The 24,534-nt window shown below is 38.7% G+C and overlaps 1 protein-coding gene across 3 annotated transcripts in view; it reads right to left on the bottom strand.

The window, feature by feature from the left end:
* Window positions 1-832: 832 nt before the first annotated feature.
* The window catches only part of grapa (GRB2 related adaptor protein a), a 33,657-nt gene continuing 9,955 nt past the window's right edge, over window positions 833-24,534 (bottom strand). For all 3 annotated transcript variants that reach the window (XM_054759956.1, XM_054759958.1, XM_054759955.1), the window contains 2 exons: window positions 12,827-12,995; window positions 833-3,115 (listed from right to left, as the gene is read on the bottom strand). In XM_054759956.1, the coding sequence (XP_054615931.1) occupies window positions 2,930-3,115; window positions 12,827-12,995 (355 nt within the window). In that variant the 3' untranslated portion in view covers window positions 833-2,929. The remainder of the gene's footprint in view (window positions 3,116-12,826; window positions 12,996-24,534) is intronic.

Genomic DNA, 24,534 nt, shown 5'->3' with positions numbered 1-24,534 from the left:
CTCTATGCTCCTAAAATTCCATATTTTTTTGTCATAATATTACAAGGTTAATCTTGTAAAATAAAGACATTTTTTTCTTGTTACAATGCGACTTTTTCTCGTCACATTTGAAGACTTGATTTGATTGTAAAATTAAACCTGTTTTTTTTTTCCATTTCTGCTGTTGTTTTTTTTCACTCTGTGCATTGGTTTCAGCACCTTGTCGCATTTGTTCCATAGGACAACAGCACGAACAGAGTGAGCCTTTTGTTAGTCATACAGTCTCTTTGTCTTGGTGGGTGGAGGCGGGGCCGCTAGTATACACACAGAGGCTAAATGGCTAAACTAAAATATAAGACACATTCTGATATGTAGTATTCTACACTGGTCACTAGATGTCAGTAATATTACATTGATGAAATAATAGCCACCGCGGGGAGCACTGTACAGAACAGAAAGTAAAACAAGAACAATAACAAGTAATTCTCCTAAAGCTAATGTGTGAGTTTATATTATGTCTTATTTTGTCTTATTATGTCTACTATATTGGGTAATGCAAGTGTAAAGGTGACTATAGAGGTATTGTTTCATGTGTAGAAGACAGAATGTGTAGAAGGAAGAATAATGTGAAAATCCGCTTTTAGGTCTTAAACAGGCGTTCTATGTCTCACCACTTTGTTTGAGTGCGTCAGTAAAAGTCTGCAGATGAGTTTGTCTGTTTTGCATAATTCCTAAAGACAATAATGCCGACTCCAGCAGAGCGTGGTGTAACACACACAATCTGAAGATACTGTGTTGGTTTTGTTTGTTTTTATCCCCTTCCTAGTTTATGCAGTAATGTCCAAACCCCAGGTGAAAACAGAAACTTGCTCACTTTATTTCAATGACTTGTAAATACAGGTGTCTTTAAATACTGCAGCTGTGGAGTCCTCTAACTATTGCAACAGAAACACCTTTATATAGTCAATCATATTCTATTTCTAGTTCTTATATTTAAAATAGAAGATTACATACAAATAAACACTTAAATATTGTTGATTTTAATGTCTGATTTACAGTTTAAACTGTGTATTTGCGAAGCAAAGTGGAGTTTTTTCCCCCCAGTGTCCTATCCACTGTTAGCTGAAACACAATGCAGTGTGTTCTTGCAAGGACAGTGAGAACCTTGGTTTGCGTCATTAATCCGTTCAAGAAGGTCCGACTCTAACCGAAATGTACTGAATTGTAATGAATGTAATGAATTTTTCCCGCAAGAAATAATATCAATCCAACTGCAGTAATCCATTCTAGAAAGCCAAAAATGTTAACACAAAACATGTTTTTATAGTTTTAGAACTATAGTTTTATATGCAGAAAACAATTCCAAATGCATATAAATACATATAAATTATGAATGAAAGGGTTACTTTTACCTTCATTGAAGACGTGATTGTTGCCAAAGACACGATGTGGCAGCGAGATCAACAAGGTCACCACCTTCCTATTTTGTCATGAGTTACAGTATGTCTTGAATTCTGTGTGTTTTGTGTTTCCCTCAAGCCACTGCTTTTCTTTTGATCACAGCTGCAAGATAAACCAAAATAGACCCAAAGAAAGTTGCAGGAGCCTGTATTTTGATAAAGAATGTGAGAAACACTACGTCCGTATGGCCAGCGTGTGTCTTTCGTACGTTTTGCTGGTGTCAGGTTTGGGCAAAATTTCAATTTTTTCATACTTGCGGACTCCTGTGAGTGTCGCGCCCCGCACGCCATCCCACATGCGTAATTCGTACATCACACATACGTAATTAGTGCGGCCAACACACGTTCAGATATTTCGTACGTCCTCCATGCGTGTCGAGACCTTACTCCTTCATGGTCAGCACAACTACGTTCTCCACGAACAAAAAAAACACAGCGATTTGGGGAACGGCAAAAATCACACAGCCAAAAAAGCGTACGTCCAGTTGTGACATAGGCTTTAAGCAGCAAAGAATTACATAGTCAACCACTGATGACATCATAGACGGGCGACAAAGATGACTTCCGCTTCCTATTTCCATGTATTAGCAAGCAAATAGGCTGCTAACATGGACATTTTGTCATAAAAATACATTAAGAACACAGTTACTCACGCAGTGTATTAATAACACGACAAGACGTGTGCCATATTGTACGCTCACGCAAACCAAAATTTTGGTGTAACTTAAATGTTAACCGGAAAACACGCTAGCTGGTGTACGCCAACCGAGGTTCCACTGTTTTTTTTAGAAAGAAAATGTACATGACTCGAAGCATGATATAAATTTTTAAAGCAATTTCAGCGCCACTGCACCCATGGTGGATATGCCGTGCTGCAAATGTGGTCATTATTTTGTCATGTTTAGAGCCATGAGTACTATTTGTACAAAATCCTGCTAAATATCTGCGAGAACAGGCAGTGGCCCCCTTGATGGGTCCACAGAGTAAAGGGTTGTTTACATGTCATCACACTCAACACTTCCACACAGATGCAAGCATACAAATTCTCATTAGTGCACGCTAAATATACACAGAAACCCACATTGTAGTCCACAGGGATGAATCTGCTGTGTCAGTCTATTTTCAGGCCGCCTGGTCCAAATATTCACGACACAATGCCACTTGTGTCTGTCAACTTGGCACAGCGAATTTGCGAGGGGGTGGGTTGATTCATCCGTAGGTTGTGTGTGTTGCATCATCATTTTCTTGAGTCTGTACCGACGTTGATCAGTATTTTTCCACCTGTAATATTTCTACATGTTTAAAGGATGTGGGATGGAGTGGCCTGTCAGAGGTTTCTCTCAGGAAGTGGTAAACAGGAAGAAGTACAGCATGTTTGTTAGTGATTGCATCGCACGTCAATCGGCATGTCAGCCATCTGTTCCAGAGATGACTTGGTAGCCAAGAGCGGAGGCGCGGTGGGAGGAAGGGGCCCGCTGATGAGTGTGGGTTCACTGGCAGTGGTAAACAGGCTGGACATACTCCGGCGGGAAGTAGCCCACGTGTCCATGGCAACGGCCCCTCCAGCGCAGTGAGTCGGAGCAGTCAATGAGCTCGATGACGTCACCCCGCAGGAAACGTAGCTGAGAGGGGTGGTGAGGGTTGAAGTCGAAGAGAGCGTGGGCGTGGTGAGGACGCTGCCAAAGAACACGAGAAAGACGGAGCAGGAAGTAACCAAGGGGAGGGGGCGGAAAGGAGAAAGAAGCAAACGTCAGTAATTATACACTCTAAAAATTGGGGGGTTTAGTTCCATTTTATTATCTCCACACACCCATTGAGATTGTACACTGATCATTAAAAGTCCATTAAAACAACTGTGTTCCAATTATAAGGTCTCTGCAAAGTATAAATGCATGCTTTTAGATGAGAGAAATCATACGAAAATAAGCTTGCACCTTTTTTTTTGTGCAACGGGGGTGTCATCAGTTAATACCATTTGGTGGTGCTGTGGTAGAAGACCAAGGAGGTTTGTTAGTATTTTGTAGCAAGCTTGAGTCACACACGAGATGGTCAGAGGCACCTTCAGCTTGCTTTGAAGAAGCGCTCTTTATTTGCCAACACAGCACAAACGGACAGGTGGTCGTCAACACAGACGCGTTTCTGGTGTGAACAAACTACAAGTCATCCCCCTACAACACTGATATGAACAAATGCTGTTATCCTTAAATGGCGCCCGCGGCCCACAATGCATTGCGCGATCACGTGCAAGTATCGCTTATCGCTAAGATTTTGTCTTGGGGTGTGATCCAAGATGGCGGCGTAAACAAATTGGATGGTATTTTGGACACTAAAGAAGCAGGCGAATGCAAGCCAAGGCAAAATTTTAGCAAACATTTTGGATGTTAACAGAAAAAGGCGCTAACCGGGGCAGACGTTAACCGAGGTACCACTGTAATCACTTTTGTGAGACACTGCATGTACCGTAAAGGTTGTTCAGTAGGACCATCGGGTTCAAATAATAAGCTCACATTCAGTCAATGAGGAAAAAATGTCACAACTAAGAAAGAAAGCGTTACCATTGTGGCGCTGTGTGACAAACACACAATTTGAACATGCTCCAAATAAAACTGCTGCAAATGTACTGTGAACAATGTGATCATGTGGTCCAGTCCATGCCGAGAATGAAGTCTAAGCAATAAAATGTCAGCGCTTCTCTGGTGCGTTGACATTTCATTTAAACCATACAAATTAACTCGAAACATCTTAATTTATCGTCATTCATTTTCAAGTTCAAACATGTGCAAAGGTGTGCAATCTAACTGCGTGGTCATGATGCAGAACATACAGGTAAGTGCTGCTCTTCCAGCGTGTTTGTGCATGCAATTGTAATTGTGGCTATCTAATAAACAAAGCAATATATTCAAATTGTACAAGTAGATTTAATTGTTCTCCTTTGCAGCACATAGCTGCTCATTTGATATAATAACATAGAAGTGAGTTCTGATCAGGACAGAGGGACAGAACAAGCATGAGACATTGAAGCAAATATTCAGTGATGACTAATAAGTCTCTGGACTGACTGACTGTATTCTAGCTAGGCATCGGTCCGAATGGCGACCATAACACGTTTAGACAAGTCATGCACGATGAAGTTTGTAGACGGGACAGGTGACATTCACTTTTGACAAATGCATGCGGGGATTCAGAATCTTAAATGTAAATAAAACGGGCCAAAATGTACACAAGACTGTTTTCTCTTTCTGCAGGACATTTGGCGAGCTGATGCTTAAGTCCTGCATCCCATGCTGAATAATAAATGAGCGGACAAGCGAGGCGAGGAGGTTGGCAGGCAGACATAATGGCAGAAAGTGACAGTGTTTCATATTTACATCAGGTAACATGCATACACAGAAGAGATACAATGCATTTTGTTAAAACAGCAGATTTAGGCGGAAGAATGTGTCTTGCTGGTCTTTGTGGACGGTTTCTTGGGGGAAAATAAAACGTCTGAAAGGATTAAAATCAGGTGCATACGCTTTGTTCTTTACTTGACAGCACATAGCTTTTATCAGCGCGGCGCAGCCTGCGCGGAATAAGCGACTAAACAGAGAGAGAATTTACAGTGAGCCAGTACAAAAGAATTGTGTGATGCTGAGATAAGATCACACACCTGTACACTAAAAATACCACCGCGCGCCTCCTTGCTTGCTGTTCCACTGTGTTTGCCTTAAAGTGCACAAAAAGTCGAGCTTTTTTCTCTCCTCTGATCGCTGAGTAAAAGCGCTTAGCAGAAGAAAAGTGACTATTTTAATAATTTAAGTCGAGCATCTTGAACTCCAATGACCTTTTCTGCTGTCAATTGCCCTCCTGCTGAGGAAAGTAGATGTGAAGTAAGAGGGGGTTTAGAGCCAGGAAAAAATACCACAACTGTACTATGTTGGTACCGCCAATGGAAATAGTTAGTGTATACAGGCAAAGTACAAATAAATTCAAAATATACTATGAAGAAACTTCCTCAGTGGTCAGAGGTTTGGCTCGTCCCCTTAACTTTTCATAGTTCCAAGACATTTGACACAATTCTATGCTCACAACCAGAGGCTTTTGGGGGCCTCCACATCATTTTTGTAAAAATTGTACTAAATATGAGCACGTAATTTAGGCCACTTTTTTCCTGCTTTTGAAATCTGTTAGTTATCTGTCACAAATTTCTTCTATTTCCTGAACTAGATAAAGTCCTTAAAATCCTCCTGGGGGATTATTCTTACCTAACAAGTGCATCATCTCAACGCTTTTACTGTAATTGATAAGAACATGAAGCCACCTTTAGTTTGCTGCTTTAATAACCACATCTTTGTGATAAAAAGCGTCACTCTCAGCTTCATCTACTGCAGGGGTGTCAAACTCGTGCCACTCCGCGTGAAAAGGTTTGTTTCGCTCCTGTCTTCCGGAATCAATTTGCACATGCGCAGTAACATGGAATAGTCCACTGCATGAGAAGGGAGGAGCAGCGGTTGAAACGCTTATGACAGATTACGCATTTTGATTTTTATAGTTTGATTTTATAGTTTGATAGTTTGATAGTTTTAAACGTGTGAATTAAGACTACAAAGAGACTAAAACGGGAAATCTCGGCCTGTGTTTGCTTAATGGTAAGTCCACCCCTGGTCACAGCATTGTGGGAAAGGTTTGGGGAACGCCTGGTTCTATTCCCCAGTGTGCAAAGCAAGGTCCAAGCATGCCTTGGATGAGTTTGGTGTAGAACAACTTGACAGGCAACTTTGATCATGATCTAGAACAGTGATTCTCAACTGGTGGGTGAGTGAACAAAAGGACAGGAGGCGGAGCTGCAGGAGGCGCTTTATTCATAGCCTCCTCGTCTCTCCGCTCGCCCCCCTCAAGTGACCTCAACACACACAAAAACACTTCCAGCCTTCAAAATAACAGCACATCCTGTGTGGGTACAAACTCACAGAAGTTTGTTGGTCATGCTGTGTAATAAAAAGGTATATTCAGCAATACTTTGGTTGCTTTGGTTACTTTGGTTCACCATGTTCAATTTCACAAATTCATGTTTGTAACAAAAGCTTATTATAAAAAAAAAAAAAGGATCGGTAACGGATCGGATTGGATCGGCAAGAAAATTCAAACTGCACTGGTTTTTCATTAAATATAGGATATTTGGGAAATTTCAGTTGAAAAGTGTCCGCATTTTGGGGTGATGGTGGGTCCCGCAGCCAAACCAGTTGAGAACCACTGATCTAGAACACAGAATCGACATCTAGAAACGTTGGTCAGAGCAGCCAAACCTGGTACCTTTCTGTAACATGCTACATACATCCGATACCACAAATAAGGGTTTGCATCCCTTTCATTTCCCAACCAGTAAGGAGCAACAATTGTATCAACTGATAGCTGAGGCTTTGTCCACTGATGCATTTGTTCATGCCCCCCCCAATCTTACAGTTGTGAGGATATTATATGTATGTGAGGGGGGAGGTTGCGTGAGAATTATTTCTCACCCTGCCATGGGGAGATAAGACGTGATCTTGGGCTGTGTAATGAGCTGATGTGGAATTAGTTTGGAAAGACGATGGCACAAAAAGCATTGCGAGATTCTCGACAGTCATACCAGACTTACAGACTTTTTTAAGGCAATATGGTGCAGACCTAAAATTGGAGGCCTGTTGGTTACTGAAAATTAATATTCACATGGGTGTGAGGCAGATACAACACAGCGTAAATTGTCTAATTGAAAGTATTGGTTAAGTCAATACAGTTCAGCTCAACATCATACTGATTTAAAGTAACAATATGCAGTCATTGGACCCTAACAGACAAGTCACTGATGGTACACTGGTTTATAATAATGGATGAACCGACTTAGGTGGTTTGTAATATTGGCGGACCCGCCAGGACACGTCTCATGTTGTGTACACACTAGTATCTTTGTGTGAAGTGTTTGACAATGCTTGTTTCAAGACGTGCCATATTGTGCCGACTATAAGTCGCTCCGGAGAATAAGTGGCATCAGTCAAAACATACGTCATGAAGAGGAAAAAAAATAGAAGAAATATATAAAAATATATGAGTCATACTGGACTGTGGGTCACATTTACTGGTATTGGAACGAGCCTTTTTTTAGGGGTGTCATGGAGGCGTGCCAAACAACATTAAATTCACAAAGAAGGAAGACAAAGCCAGAGGGAGGGGACGATGTTTACACCAACAAGGAGACAAGCTAAAGCTACAGACACTTAATACACGACAGCACACCTGGAGGCATCCTGGTGTGGACAAACGTATCAAACAGCTATTTAAACACCAGAACCTTCTCCAAGCTAGACATTATAGTGTTCTAATTATAGTGTTCTAATTAAACAACACTCAATCCACGCGGGTATCATGTAATTATAGTTGCACATTACTTACAGACACAACTCAGGCAGACAGGCAGAAGCGTATTACAAAGTATTCCATAGCAAAAAGCATCCGGTATGCTCTGTGTCATTCAATTTGTGTGCCTAACTGCATCACAAGCTCAACTCAATGAATTATTGCGGCCACTAGGTGTTGCCAAAAAAACAACCACCATCTTGCTTTAACTTAAAGGCAGCACATTAAGTTAAATTACGTATAGATTTTTGTTCTTTCTCCAACCCTAACACTCTAGCCAACTAAAAAATGATAGCGCTTTGAAGAAATGTAAACTCATTAAGTCTTTCAAAAATAATAAAAGGTTTTTAAAATACTTAACACAACCTTTTATGAGAGATCTTTTTTGGCGCACAGTTGAGCAGTGCTGGCCAATGGCTTGCGATTAATAGAGCTTTTATTGTAAGGGTTTAATTACAGTATAATGAACCCCTTTAGCCCCTCATTAAAATAAGTACACCACGGCCACAGACATGAAGCTGTTTATAAACCATCATGATCTGATGAGGGGAGGCATATTCCTTGTAAGGCTACATAGTTTTGCAGGGAAACACAGCACCTTTGACACGCCCCCCTCAACGGCATGCCTGTTGTCACAGGGCGTACGCAGAGTAATCGCTCGTTTATCGCAGTTAATTGGCGCCAGACCCGACCTTGACAAGTGAATTTCCGCGGTAATAATAATGTATAATCGTGAATAAAACATAAAACAAGTCAAATGTACATCAACAGGGTCTCACAGCCGTTGCAGCGAGTGCAAACATGCATAGACACATATAGATACAGTACATTGTTTGCCCATAAACACACATTATAGATAAACTGTGAAAGTACACCGGAGATTAATTATTTAAGTGAGTGTAAGAGAGTGTCGCGTAGCACTGATTCCATACTGACGTGTGATTATGTGGACAGATCCGCGTGTCGAGCAGTAAATGCTGCTCGGTCGTCCATATCATCAAGAAAGTAAAGTGCAAGAAAATATGGGACAACCTGTATTTTTTTTTTTTTTGCTGCATGAATATTTAAGTATTGTCATGCCACCAAAGATGCTATGAGGCACCTCCTTTAAGGAAAAAAAAAGAATGTTATGCGGATGCAATGTGAGTGAGCAATGTTGAGATGCATTGCTTATGACTTACATGACCTTTACTTGTCATATTCCGTAAAACTTGACTTGAAGCGTTAACATGAATAGTCATATCAATTTCTATCAATAGAAATTGACATTTTGATTATTGTGTCTAGGAAACTGGGTTACCTTGTTTATTATAACAACACGAGATGGGATAAATAAAGCACTCAGGGAAACTGCTCCAAGAAAAATCTGATATCAGAAGTATACGTGACGTACCTTTTTTCCTATAACTTTATCAACAATAATGCAACAAAGATTAGAACACTCGACATGTCTTAACCTTGCATTATGACTTGGTGTTTTGCATAGCTTATTCTGAGCATTGATTTCACTCAATGTTATTTTTTAATACAATACTGAACTATTGAAGTTGAGTTAAACAGGAGTTAAAGGTACTTCCCCGTCTCAGGTGTCTGTTGCATGTGATTCCCTTATTTGGATGATTGACAAGTCACTCCCACAGCAACCCAACCCGTCAGTCCAGATAGTTGTACGTATGAGCAGCGCACAAACTCCACCCTGCAGAGCCTTTGTCCATCCCCCCCATCCTCCCTGATGATTGATGGGTGGGACTGTTCTGGATTTTTAAATCTGGACCCGTGAAAGACTTTTAACTTTTGTGGCTTTCTGCAGTACAGATAATATGAGTCTGTTAAAGGCTAAAAAAACACTATATAAAATACAATCATACTCTATTCGATCAATTTTTCCCATAAGAAATAATGTAAATCCAATTAATCCATTCCAGAGCCATAAATGTTAACACAAAAGTCATTTTTATAGTTTTGAAACTATAGTTTTACATGCAGAAAACAATCCGTAATGCATATAAATGATGAATGAAAAGAGATAAGTGAACAGCTACGGTTACTTCTACCTTCACTGAAAATACATGAATTACACGAATGACATGACGAGATACGCGCCATATTGTACGCTAACAGGAAAGTGTACACAAACAGAGGCAAAATTTTGGATTCGACTTTAAACATTAACCAAAAAACATGTTATCCGGGCTAGCCGAGGTTCCACTGTATACAACATAATATGTATGTAAGTTTAATTTTTTAAAGATACAAATGATTAGATATTTATATTATTATTATTTTAGAAATGTTAAATAATTGGAAGTAATTTTTTTATTGAATCCATTAAAATTGATAATACATTCAATTTAAAAATACAATTGTGCTTGACTGAAGCAAGCCCACGACGGTCCTACACCTTCTTAAGTTACCAAAGATGGTTCCTTTCTAAATAATAAAGTAACTAAATGAACAAGTAATCGCCAAGTTCCCAGGTAGAGGACACTGTGCTTTCCTGTTTCGTTGGCGTGATAACCATTACAATTAACGCTATTAACTCTATGAACATTAATGAACCTGAATGAAGGCGGATGGAAGCACTTCCTAGTGAAAGGAACATTTAACACGTCTGAATAATGATTCACAAGAACAACAGCATCTCTCATGAGGGCACCGGCATGGGAACTTCATATCTTGGGATGTGTTGGTGACATAACGGGGACTTCCACGTTACAGTGATTGACTAGCAGGTGGTAAGGACGAATGTCAGTGAAAATACATACTAATGGAAGCTAATCATGCCTTGGGGTCAATGAGAAAGAAATATGAACACATCAGGCAGATGGAAGAAAAATAAAGGTACCATAAAATGTGTGTTGAAAAAGTTCCAAGACTGTTGATATTGATCGCATTCTTCAATGTGAGGGGTATCGGCCGCTGTGAATTCTTGCCACGGTGGCAGAGCAACTAGTGGTGCTTCACCATGACAACGCGCCTGCTCACATTGCCCTGAGCATCCAAGTTTAAGAAGGCGTGGCAGAGAAGCCTAGGAAAGTGCGTTAAAGTTCAGCGGGATTACTTCAAAGGGGAACACTTGTAGTTGGGATTTGAGAGTGACACCAGTCCTGGAACTTTTCTGACACACCTTGTATATATTTTGTCAATGGTGTGGTAAACACATTGAATAAATTGACACAAAAATGATAGGGAGGGAGACAGAGGTTTTATTTGTAATTATTCTACATATTGAGAGGGATTGCTAACTAAGGTAACCAAAATGCACTCTTCATCAACATTTTTAGACCAGTTGAAAAATTGCAAGAATTTACATCTTGCACTGTTGGATCTTAAGGAGGTTCTACGTAGGTTGTGGAAAATGCAAAAACAAGAAATGGGAGTGAGACAAAAAAAAACTGGAGTAAGCAATTTATTGCAACAGGCATTAAACTGAAATAGGTTGTTCATCAGCTGATCAAAATTTTAAGACCATAGCTCAAAAAAACCCAACCCCCTCCTAAAATAGAAATTTTCCAGAAAGGAGTCAGTAATGAGTAGCTGCACCATTCTTGTTAATCACTTCAAAAATTGGTTTGGACATGCTTGATGCCAGTATTAGGTGGTGAAGATGACTTCACAAAGGGCATCCACTGTCTGGAGCTGATGTCCATTTTTGCAAATTTCCCTTGCAATCCATCCCCAAACGTTCCCAATTGGATTTAGATCAGGGGAACATGCGGGATGGTCCAAAAGTGTAAGGATTTTCCTCTGGAAGAAGTCCTTTGTCAGGAGGGCATTATGGACTGCAGCATTATCCTTTTGAAAAAGTCAGTCGTTACCACACAGATGAGGTCCTTCAGTCACGAAGGATGCCCCCTGCAACATCTCCACACAGCCATCCGCCATTTGACGCCCATGCACAACCTGAAGAGCCACTGTTCCATTGAAGGAAAAAGCACCCCAGATCATGATGGAGCCCGCCCCACTGTGCCGTGTGGAAAACATCTCAGATGGGATCTCCTTGTCATACCAGCAACATTGGCCTCTCAAGGTTTCATTTTTTTCTCATCAGAGAATAAAACTTTCTTCCACCTTTCAATGTCCCATGTTTGGTGCTCTCATGCAAATTCCAAACGGCCAGTTTTGTAGCGTTGAAGGAAACGAGGCCTTTGAAGATGTTTTTTGTTCTTAAAACCCTTCTCCCTCAGATGTCATTTGATGATTATTGGACTTAACTTGGCACCAGTACCCGAGGATTGTCCCGTGGCTTGACGGACAGCCAATGACATTTTTTGGGGGTCTACCACTTGACTTCTTTGTTCCTTAACCCTCAGGATTTTTTAAGAAGTTTCAAATGACTGTCTTACTGCGTCCAACCTCGGCAACCTTAGCGTCCTGCGAGAGGCCCTGCTTATGCAGCTCAACAATCCCAACAAAAATCGTCTGTGGTCCTCAACTTTTGATCAGCTGATGAACAGCTTATTTCACTTTAATGCTTGTTGGCAATAAATTGTCTACTCAACATGTTTTTTTGCCTCACTCCCATTTCTTCATTTTGCATTTTGAACCTCTACTTAGAACCTCCTTGAGATCCAACAATGCAAAACGTACATTCTTGCAATTTTTCAACTGGTTTTAAAATTTTGATCAGAAGTGTATTTGTAAGTATGATGCAGTGCACGTCTAGACAACTGCAAGTAACAACCACAGTCGTAAGCATACAGGAACATCCTTCTGTTACGAACGGGACCCGTTCCCCGACTGTGATGTAAATCGAGTTTTAGTGTAAGTTGGACTTTATGCCTAAATTATACCTAAATTAACTCCTAAGTCACTCACACTATACACAGAACACTTGAAGGACATAGAAAATATCGTAATAAAAATACAAAATGTTTCAATGAATGAAATGAATACCCAGAAAAACTGAGTCACTGTAGAACCAGCACAGCATAAAGAAAGTTCTCACGGATATTGACGGTTGATTTATTCTATATGAATGTGAAAAAAAGGGGGATGGGGGATCATGTGCTCACTCTTGCAAAGTGTTCTGGGTCTCGCAGAAAGACGGTCCTCTCCTTAGCGATGCTGTTGCTATGGTAGAACTCCACCAGCTCGTTCAGGGAGGAGAAGAGCTCGTCCCACACGTAGTACTGACTGCAGCGATCCTGCAGCACCTTGAAGTGCTGGACGTGGTCCCCATAACTACAACAAAAACATTCAAACAGATCAGGTTCCATCATCTCAGAAAACAGCCCTTCACTGTGACGATCCAGAGTAGAAGTTCTGCTCATATACAATTCTGGTGTGTTTCGGGGAGTGTTTTTATTTGTGATTTTACGTGTTAGAGGTTTTCAGTTTGTATCACTAATAAAGTGGGGGGTAAGTCACTGTTGATACACAACACTTCTGATGGGGATGTCGTACAACTAAAAATCCGAACTATCCCTTTCAGGTTTAAGGTTTCCCATAATATATCAGCATTTATAGTACAGTATTGCAATTTTTATTTTGCTGCCTTCCTTTAACTACCGTATTTCCTCTTTTAGTAGCCGAGGGCATTTATTTAGTCAACTGCGGACAGCAACAGGCGTTTATTATGGGAAAGGTTAGTGGGGAAAGCTTTATTTGTACACATTTTACTCTTATGTATGTTTATTCATATTTGTTCATAAAAAATTATGATGCTATTATAGATGATGATGTGTTTTTCATTTGCTGTAAACAAAAAAAAAATGTATTTTCTTATTTTTAGAATTTGGAATTGGTATTTTTGTGTCGGAAACAAACAATGAATAAGTAATAGAGGAGAAAAAGGCTGGTAAAAACAAGTCAGCCAACATTTTGATGACGTTACGTCAGAGTCATTAAAAGCTGTTAATATGATGATTAATACGATGTTCATTTATGTAAACAGCAAGCTTTCGTCTCCAATCAATTGCATCTTCACTTGAGAGTACCATTATTTTTGCGGCTTCACTCTATCACGGCTTTTCCAAAATATATCAATTAATAAATCATGCAGTTTCGTGGCTGAATCCGGCCTATCATTTCTCATAAATATGTATATTTAAGCAAATGTTATGTGTTTTATGCCGAAATTAAGCATTTTCAAGCATAAAAATGAACTAAAATACAAATATAGGGCATTCAGAAGTCACATTCAAAGGTTGTTGTGATGATTTCCACCGTGGTCACTGGAAGTCAATCATGTTACATTGATGAGATGATGATGAGATGAAGTACTGTACAGAGCTGGAAGTAAAAAAAATAAATGAACTCTCCCAATGCTAACATGTGAGTCTATATTATGTCTTATTTATGTCTTATATTTCTTATTTTACCTGACTATGTCTACTATATTGGGTAATACAGGTGTAAAGGTCACTATGGCGACGTTATTTCATGTCTAGAGGGCTCTAATAATGTTTAAACCGTAATTAGAAGTACAAAAATATTCAATTTATTAATAAAGAATCCCACTTCATGGAAATTCACTTATCGCGGTCGGGTCTGAAACCAATTAACTGCGATAAATGAGGGATTATTGTACTTGTAGCGCTCCCGGACAGCGCTACAATAACATCTGCGCACATTTGTGTTTAAGAGATATGCCAAAACACCCAATACCACCAGCAGGTTTTGATACGAGAGCACCTGGCACTTTAGCACTTAGGTACTTTAGCACTCAAGTACTTCAACTCCTGAACACTTTCTTTTTTTTTTTTATTCTTTCTTCTCTTCTTTTACCTCAAATCAACCCGTACAGATCTACGCGACTCCAGAACACGTTTCACACCTCTTCTCGCTAGAAATACGTTTATCCTTTCTTGTACCGGTTATGTCTGAACAAGAACTCCAGAAACACTCGTAGACTAGAAACAGAAAAGCATTGTTGCAATCAAACCGCCATATTTTCCCCCTGCCAGTGCTTCCTACCTGCTCCCTGTATGGCTCCCTGGCAGTTGCTAAGTAACTTAGCGGTTTATCTTTAGAAATCTGAACATCTCACCATCATAATTCCGGTTATATAACTGCATGTAACGTACAGCGGAAGTGAACACAACACCCCCGTATTTCTCAAACTGTTGGCAGAGTAGGAGAATGTGATGTTTACATTTAATGATGACTAAAAGAGTCTGTTTTGGAAAAAAGATAATACTTCCTCTGAGATTACAGAGATTTTTCGCGCGTGAGCGCACACTGGCGTGTGAAGTCTGAGGTCGCAGGTCTGATGGGACCGCGCAAGTGATGATGGCCAGTTTGTTTCAAGCTGAATTCCTTCTCTACTCAGACGTGAAGCTTCATGAACCAGCAGAAGTGATTCCCCAATGACAGGATGGCATTCAGCTAGAGCATACCTCCTCTCGGCCCCACTTGACTCCCTCACCCTATTTAACATCACCCCCTTCCTATTTTAATACCTCACTCTACTTTTCACGCAATGTAGTCAAATTCTCATTAGTTTTCTGACTTAAATAATGTGTTTGAAAGCTGGGAAACACACATCACAACTAGCATTGTCATGCTGTGTACCGTTGTTCCCGTTCCTGTGGAGCTTTTCAAAATCCGGATCGGTTTTGACTGAAAATGTGCAAAAGTCTAATAGCAGCGCTGTGCAGACATCATGTGATCAACTATGGAAAGAGTCGGATGATAATCTGTCACATGTTTGATGTGTTGATAGATGCAATAATAAGAAAAACATTTATTCAAGAGAATGCATGATATGCTGCTTGCTGCGATGCCTCCCAAAAGGGAGACAGCCTTTGAGTAGATCAAAGTGTGGCTGGATGGTTTTGTGTCACATGGCATGCTTGACGTGTGTCAGGAAAATTGCAGTAGTCAAGACAGTGCATGATATGCAAATCTGCAAACAAACTCTATGTTGATGCCTCGGGTTTTTATGCTCATTTTTATGTGATTTGTGTCCAAAGGTTCGCACGTTTGCCTCACAGCCAGCTGATTCTGGGTTTGAATCTGGGCCTGTACTCTCCCTGTGTGGCATTTGCATGTTCTCCCTGTCAGAAAGAGTTGCTGAAAGTCAGCTTGACTAGCTCAGGCGTGTCCAAAGTGCAGGCTGGGGGCTATTTGTTTTTTATGGGTCCGCAGCACATTCTAAAAATATCATTTAACAAGAAAACTAAAAACAACAACGGCAAAAATGGAAAAATCAGTAATTTTACAAGAATAAAGTCAAAATGAAGGGGAAGAAGTCGTAATTTTATGACAATAACGTAATGTTATGAGGAAAAATAACATGTTTTTTACTAAACAAACAAAAAACAGCAAATCAATTTAGGTTGCGGAAAAAGTTATGCTACGAGAGTAAAGTCAAAATATTATTAGAATACAGTCATATTTACGAGAAGAAAGTTAAAATAGTTGAAAAAATAAAAAAAAACAGAACAAATTGTAAAAAAATGCTATAATTTTACGAGAATATCGTCAAAATATTAAGAAAAAAAGTTGCATTGTAACGGGAAAAATAGTCGCAATTTTACAAGAATACACTCCTAATATTATGAGAAAAAATAATGCCATTTTAGTAACCTAGAGTTGAAATATGAAAGAAAAAATATTTTTTTAAAAGTCATAATATGAGAAACAAGCAAAACAAAATAAGGCTGTCATTTTTGGAAAACGAACATTGGGGAAAAATGTACAATGTTATGAGAATAAAGTCAAAATGTTATGGAAATAATGTCATATTTTTTGGAGCTTGCATCCTTTCATATTTCAGTATGTGGGCCTCGGTAGAAAAAGTTTGGACACCCCTGGACTATCTTTTACGTCATGCCCGACGTGTCGATGGTCGGAAAACAGCTGAAATCACCTTGTATTATTGAAGGAAGTATTGAAGTGTGGCAAGCTGTTTTTGTGCCACATTGCATGCATACATTTTCATTTTTGTACTTGGATTTGGAAATAAGCATATTTATTAAAGACAGTGCAGTTGCCACATGCTGCTGCTTATCACAGGAAGAGCAATGCCGAGGACACACAATACCATAGTTTCACAAATTTGCAGACAAATACAATTCCATCCAGACTCTTTAAACAAGTCTTCATGTTGCCAGTCCCATCATGTCTCCTCTGGCACCTTCTGACTCAACTCCGTTCCTCCACCAACCCTCACAAAGCAACTCAAAGTTGAGATAAGCAACTTATTATCAGGCCTCGTCTGACGTCTGGCGCCCTCTGCTGCACCCTACTGGTGGGGTTTGGTAACTGACAACTTGGTAACTCTACTTTCTTCATGGATTTTTTTCTTCTCGTAATTATGACTTAATCCCCAAATATATTTTGACTGTATTTTTGTAACATAATAATAACATAATGCTAATAATTATGTTTCCTCACAGTATTATGATGTTATTCTTGTAAAATTATAACTTTTTTTGTTAGATTACAACTTTTTTCTCTTAATATGTTGGCTTTATTCTTGTAAAATTACTACTGATTTGATGGTTGGTTTTTTGGGTTTTTTTTTTGTTTGTTTTCTTGTTAAATTATTTTTTTATTATTTATATATTATATATTATATATAATATATATAATATAATATAATATAATATAATATAATATAATATAATAATATAATATAATATAATATATTATTATATATTATATATAATAATATATATTATTATATATTATTTATATATTATTTTATTATTTATTTTTTATTATTATTTATTTATATATTATTTTATTATTTATATATTTTTTATATTATTTTTATTATTATTTTATTATTTTTTTTTTTATTATTTTTTTAGAATGTGCTGCGGGCCAATAAAGAAACAGCCGCGGGCTGCAAATGGCCTCCGAGACCCACTTTGGGCACCCCTGATTTAATGTATTAGGATATCAGCTGGCAGAAACACAATTACAAAATTACGAAATACAATTCTTTGTATGATGCAAACTACAAGCGCCATAATAAACATTTTGTTAAATGAGTACCTCTTTTCACAGTGTCAAGTTTCACTTGAATAAAAGACAGCATGTTTTACATACATGTCTGTGGGGGTGGGGGGGTGGGGGGGGGATGAATCATTGCATTAAATGGCGTTGCATGTCATCCTAGGTAGTATAATACTCATTTTCTGCAAGCCACTTTCTGTCATATTAAGAGGCGTTAACAGTCATTACGCATCAGTCATCATAACAATCACCCCGCAGATCAACAGACACACTCTGACCTATAAACACACACACACACACACACACACACACACACACAGACCCTTGCACTCATCTGTTTTCTTTATCCAGTGTAATTAAGGCCCAGAGCGATTAAGAGATTATGCTCTTGTTCCCTGTAAAAAGGAAAGAGGAGTGAGAAAAGATAGTTGGTGGTAAAGGCGCGTACTGTCGATGTGGAGATAGAACGCGGTGAGACGTACTGACAACCAAGTTATTTTTACAACTTTTACCCTACGCCAGCACAATTCAAGATGCATGAAGGTCACCCTGCTCGTCTTTCCCTCCACTTCCTCCCTCAATCTGCTCTCACTTCCTTTCTCGTTCAGCCAAGCATGTCCGCCAATCTCACCTTCTGTTTCCTAATCGTTAACAATGTGCGGCAGTGCGTCAAGCGGCGTACAGTACATAGCATCAACCTGAAATCACCTAGATGACATTTCAAAACGTCCCTAGGAATTCATGTAAATCCAATGAATCTGTCCCAGACACCCAAAAATATTAACACATAGAATAATTATAGTTTTACATTGAGAAATAATTATAAATGTTGAATGGATGGAACTTATTGTTGATGTGGCCTTGCCGTACATCTTGGTGAGATGGATTTTAATAGTAGTTTCTCCTGTTTTATCAAATTGCTGGCACCAGCAGATTTTTTTTTTTTTGCCCCCATGGTGGATGATTTTGCAGTCCCACTCAATAAAAAATGCACGGACAGTGAGTGACCAACACGTAGGGTGCTTTGCTTGGGGACTCGATTTTGCGGAACGACACAGCACAGGGCAAACGGACTACCGGTATTTTGTCACGTGTAATTTCGTAAGAAAACCAATGAGGCAAAATTTTCACGCAAAGTTCGACGAAAACCAAGGTCTGACTGTATTTGTGTCTGAATAAATAATATAGCTAGGGCTGTCCGATATTGGCTTCTTTGCCGATATCCAGTAGGCCGGTATTGTCCAACTGTCTGTTTCGTTGTTTTTTCTTTCTTTTTTTAACTGGTGCCGCCACAGTGGCTGCCTTTCAAAAAATGTACTTATTATGCATTATTATTATGATGTGTGTATTATTTTGTATTGTCATTATTTATTATGTATTACTGAAATTGAAGTGATCTGTTACATATTTATTTCTTTATTCTTGCTCTGTTTTCTCATCTTTCTTAACGCTCCTATTTTGCTTTGTTTTAAAGGGATTACGTTTAGGACACTTTTGCAGATCTGCTGGAAACGTGAATTTGTCTTGGAGATAAATGAAGTATCTATCCAGCTGTCTTTCAAGCAGCTCTGTTTGTTCTCCTACTATTATCATCTTCTAAGTAATATATTCTATCCTATGGAGATTGGATTTGTAAATATTTAAGGAAACATATGTTTTTTTTAAGTCATAATATGAGAAAATAATAAATAATAATAACAAAAGAAAATCAAGTTTACATTTCTGGAAAATTAGGTTGGGGAAAAGTTATAATATTATGGAAATAAAGTCAAAATATTACAAAAGGAAATTTACAAAGCCTGTTGAAGAAGAAAGTTGAAATATTTGGAAAGGAGAAAAAAAAAAGGAAAAAAGACCAAAGAACAAAGTTTGTGCTAATAATACGCTTTTTCACCAATATCACAAAGCTGAGATGCAGTTGTTTCTTTAAATGTATTTAACTTCTTAACATATCTACATGTGTTTTATTTACAAAATATCAAAGTCGCCCTTTCATTTTTCAGTATATTGAAAAAGTTGGCCACCCCGGCTCTAGTGGGTCGGACTCAGAGGAACAAAGCCAGTCCGTGTCTGCAGCCGAGAACAGAAATAAACCCCTGAGTCATTCATCCTTCTCTACCTGCCATTAGGCTTTTTATTCCCCTTGCTTGTTCTTCCTCTGATCATTAATCTTTTCTGTCTCATTCTCCTCTTGTTTTTGTTGTTTTGCTCAATTGGGTTTTGGCCACTGAGCTGTGATATTAAATTGTGATACCGACACACACATACCGACACACAAGCAAAGCCATTTTCAATTCAGATGGTTATTGATAGGGTGACGCAGAAGGACAATCTAAAAAATGAGTGTCTTCATTATTTAAGTCTACGGGTGAAATCTTTTAGTTGTCACGTCAAGCCACTTTAACACAAACTTGGCTTTGAAACGATTTAAAATGTGTCTAAAACTCACCTATATAGAGTGCTATTTGTACTATTTTAGTCACTTCATTCTCACTTATTGAGTTTATGTGTGTCAGGGATGCGTGCCATTTTATGTTAGTGCAGAACAATACACTGATTTAGACTACTGGTAATATAATAAGCTCCAATAAATGTGTGCAGTAATCCCTCGCCACTTTGCGCTTCGAATTTCCTGGCTTCACTCTCTCTGTATATATTCATTATTAATAGGGCGTGTCACAAGACGAGACGATACACAAGATTGGGTCGAGGAGACAAGAGTTTATTACTTTTAAGAAAAGCACAATGACAAAATCTAAAAAATAAATAACAATATATTGAAGTCGACGAATTTAATTTCTACTATGTTACACTCTTCTGCGCTCTGTGTGTATGCCAGCGGCCCCGCCTCCACCCACCGCCACAAAGACACTGTTTGACTGACAAAAGCGCTCACTCCTTTTCATGGAACAACCGCACCAGGGTGGTAAAACCACTGCACATAGTGAACCCGCTTCCTGCCTGTTTGGAGGCAAGGGACGAGGGAGACAGACACGCATGCACATTGTAGTATATTGAGGCCGGCAAAATTATGGAGTTCATGTTCATTTATTATGTGATTAATTTATTTATTTACTATCATCCCCAGGCCGAGTGCCCATGAGACATGACTTGTCATGTTTTAATCTTGAGATCTTGTGACACCCCTAATTAATAATCATGCTGTTTTGTAGCTGAGTGGGGCCTATTATTTGTCAAAAATACATATTTAAGCAAATGTTACATAGTTTTTACCTAAATTAAGCATTTTCATGCATAAAAATGGCTAAATAAACTAAAATACAAATATAAGACATTCAAAAGACGAGTCTTATTTATGTCCCAAATGGCTTACTTACTGTAATTATGTCTTCTATATTGAGTAATATCTGTGTAAAGGTGACTATAGGAGTGTTATTTAATGTCTAGTGGGCTCTAATAATGTAAAAAAAATCTGTATTTAGAAGGTCTTAGACAGGTTTTCTATGCTCTAAGTATGAAAATATTCTATTTATAAATATTTATGAATTTTTAAATTTATGAATATTTATAAACACTTGGCTGAAATTCACATACGGCGGGCATGCCTTTTATTTATGAGCCCACAATACAAATGTCATATTGTTGTCCCGATAATACGTGCTATATAAAATAGTATTGCAATTAAAATCTTTCACGGTAGAAGCAATAAAAACTAATTGGCCAACAGCACTTTTATTGGAGGGTTATCAAGAGTCAATGACAGTGAAACCGGCCCCCCAGCTCTTGACATTCATGGAAGGCTTAATTCATCATGTGGTACTTGAAACTGAGCCAAGCTTACGTAGCTGTAACATAAGCATCGCCGTAAGACGCCATTCCCTTCACAACCCGAACAGACACTAATGATGACTGATGACAGCGATTCACGAAGCCAAGCAGCCTGCAGGAGCATGAGTCAGCGATATCAGAGGTCATGTTAATGAAGTGATGTCCCGACTAATGTTAGACAAGGAGGCTGCTAGTACTTACATATGCATAAATATTCCGTATGTTAACGTAAATACAAGTCTCTTCATAGGATAATAGCATTTTGGGGACTCGGAGTGCGAAAGGTTGCTGTACTTGTCAGCATGAACAATAAGTACTGTAAGTGTGGTTTTCTAGAGAGAAACAACTCCATGTTTTTAATATCATAACATGCTGTGTATCATAACAGCAGCTTTTTTTTAAGAGTGTAGCGTGGCATAACTTAAAAAAAAAACAAAGACGAGATCGGGGCAGTTTCCATGTCACGGTTTGCAGCTGTAGTCTTCAGATATTCTCTCATAGTCACCCCTTAAAAAGCCTCTAAACTTTTAACTGTGGACTACAATTAATAACGTAGGCTTTGTTTTTGAAACTATGATGTACACTACCGGTTAAAAGTTTTAGAACACCCAGATTTTTCAGGTTATTTACTGAAATTCAAGTCATTCGAGTCCAATGAATAGCTTGAAATGGTACAAAGGTAAGTGGTGAGGTGCCAGGGGTTTTAAAAAAAAAAGGTAAGGTTACCCAAAACTGAAAAGTAATGAATATTTCAGAATTATCCAAAAAGGCCTGTTTCAGGGACCACAAAATGGGTCAACAATTTAAAGCTGTTCTGCGGAAATGGAGGTTGATGAAGCCTTGGCAGTTGGTGCAACTAATTCATACAGGTGTTCCAAGTTCTGGAGTACTTACTACCTCCTCTGTCTGCATAAAAACCGTGTTTGGATCACACTGTGGTACTATACCCCCTCGTGAACATCAGTTGAACAGCATTGTACTGGAGAAAGTCATTTGTTGCTACAAAAATGCCAAGAAAAAAGGGAACTAACAGTGGAAGAGCGACAGACCATCTTAACACTTAAAAATGTAGGTTTTTCCTCCTGAGAAGTTGGAGTGTTGTAAAACTTTTGACCAGTAGTGTATTTTCTATTAGGTGTCATTGTCAGTATTGTTTTTTGCAATTAAGATAAATACGGTAATCCCTCGCTACGCCATGCTTTGAATTTTTAGTTTTTCAGTACTACATTAATTAATAAATCATGCTGTTTCGTGGTTGAATACAACCTATTATTACTTTAAAAACATGCATATTTAAGCAAATGTTACATATTTTTTGCATTTTCAAGCATAAAAATGGCTAAATGCACTAAAATCATTCAGAAGACTCATTCAAAGACGTTGTGATGACATGTAGTATTCAACACTGGTCACTAGGTGTCAGTAATATTAAGCTAATGTTCCATGAGAGACACAAGCACCAGACTTGATCGTCGGCGCAATAGCCTTTTATTGCAGGTTTGAATTATCTCACAACTCTGTGAACCCCCGACATTGCTCCCTGCCCTCCCCCCACTCAGCTACCCTTGCGCCAGAACACATTTACAGCAACACACACGAGCATGAGTCTTATTTATGTGTTACATGGCTTATTTTCTCTTATTATGTCTACTATATTGAGTAATACGAGTGTAAAGGTGACCATAGGGGTGTTATTTCATGTCTAAAGGGCTCTAATAATGTTAAAAAACGTATTTAGAAGGTCGTAAACAGGTTTTCTATGCTCTAACTACGAAAATATTGCATTTATAAATAAGGAATCATGGAAATTCACTTATCACTTTTGGGTCTGGATAAAACTGCGATAAACAAGGGATTACTGTACCCAAATTCCTTGTCAAATACAGTCATGTAAGCTACAGTATTTAAATTGTAATTTTAATGCTTCACCGCACCAGCAAAGTTTTTTTTGTCTCCACTCAGTGTTCACGTGAAAACAAATCTGTTTTTGAAAAATTGATGTTACAGCTGGACTGAGTCAAGAGTGACCGCCACCAAGACAACACACCTGACCCAATTTTTGGACTATCCATCCAGCAATAAGATGCAAAAACAATGTATCAAAAAGGCCTTAATGGAGGAATGATGTTTTTCTTTCCTTTCCAACTCTTAACCCCCCCTCCACCCCCCCGCTAAGATCACAAGCATCCATGACTGTCACCGCCTGACTGGACCAACAATCGGCTCCATCGGCAGCTTGAGATGTGCTTGTGTGCCAGGCGAGATTAGCTCACATCAGGCCAGAGGGTTCCTGCTTCTTAGCCTCCATCTAACAACCCCTCCATCCTAACGCGCTCTTCCTGTGTCTGCTCTTACATCTAAAGATCCGCATGCACGCACGTATTCACAACAATGCATTCATGTACAAGCAAGGGAGACATGATGCATGCATTTGTGAATATGTTGTTGAGGTGGGTTTAGCATTTAATCAAGCCCGATTCATTACAAGAAATGATTCTAATGACGTCCATACGGTGGATGTAGTTTGTACAGATTCCCTAATTGATGTTTATTAACTTCATTATTTTCATAGCTAGCTCAAGTATGACATTTAACGTGAATGCGCTAATGACCTTTAACAAGACGACAATGCCAAAATGACAGATTACCCAGAAAAATAGACTTCATCTTTCTTTCAACAGTACTATTGAACTTTTTGAAATCAACAAACAATAGAAGGGCATTTTTATAGCCAGATTACAACGCGCAAATCATTTTCAGTCAGCCGAGTGTACCTTATTCCAGTAATTTACAATTGGTCCAGATTATTCCAATTAAATGTCTGGCCCTATAAAAGATAAATAACAAAATTCCTTTGTCCACGAAAAGGAAAACAAACGTGGAAAACATGACAGCTCAAGAACTTGTCTTGTGGAGAAATATGTCTGTATAGATTTATTCCACAAAACATAATAATATTACAGTGGAACCTTGGTTAGCATCATTAATTTGCTCCAGAAGGTCCGACTCTACCGAAATGGACACT

Source organism: Dunckerocampus dactyliophorus, chromosome 18, assembly GCF_027744805.1.
Source record: "Dunckerocampus dactyliophorus isolate RoL2022-P2 chromosome 18, RoL_Ddac_1.1, whole genome shotgun sequence".
In the NCBI taxonomy this organism is placed as follows: Eukaryota; Metazoa; Chordata; class Actinopteri; order Syngnathiformes; family Syngnathidae; genus Dunckerocampus; species Dunckerocampus dactyliophorus.
This window is presented reverse-complemented; position numbering and strand designations above follow the sequence as displayed.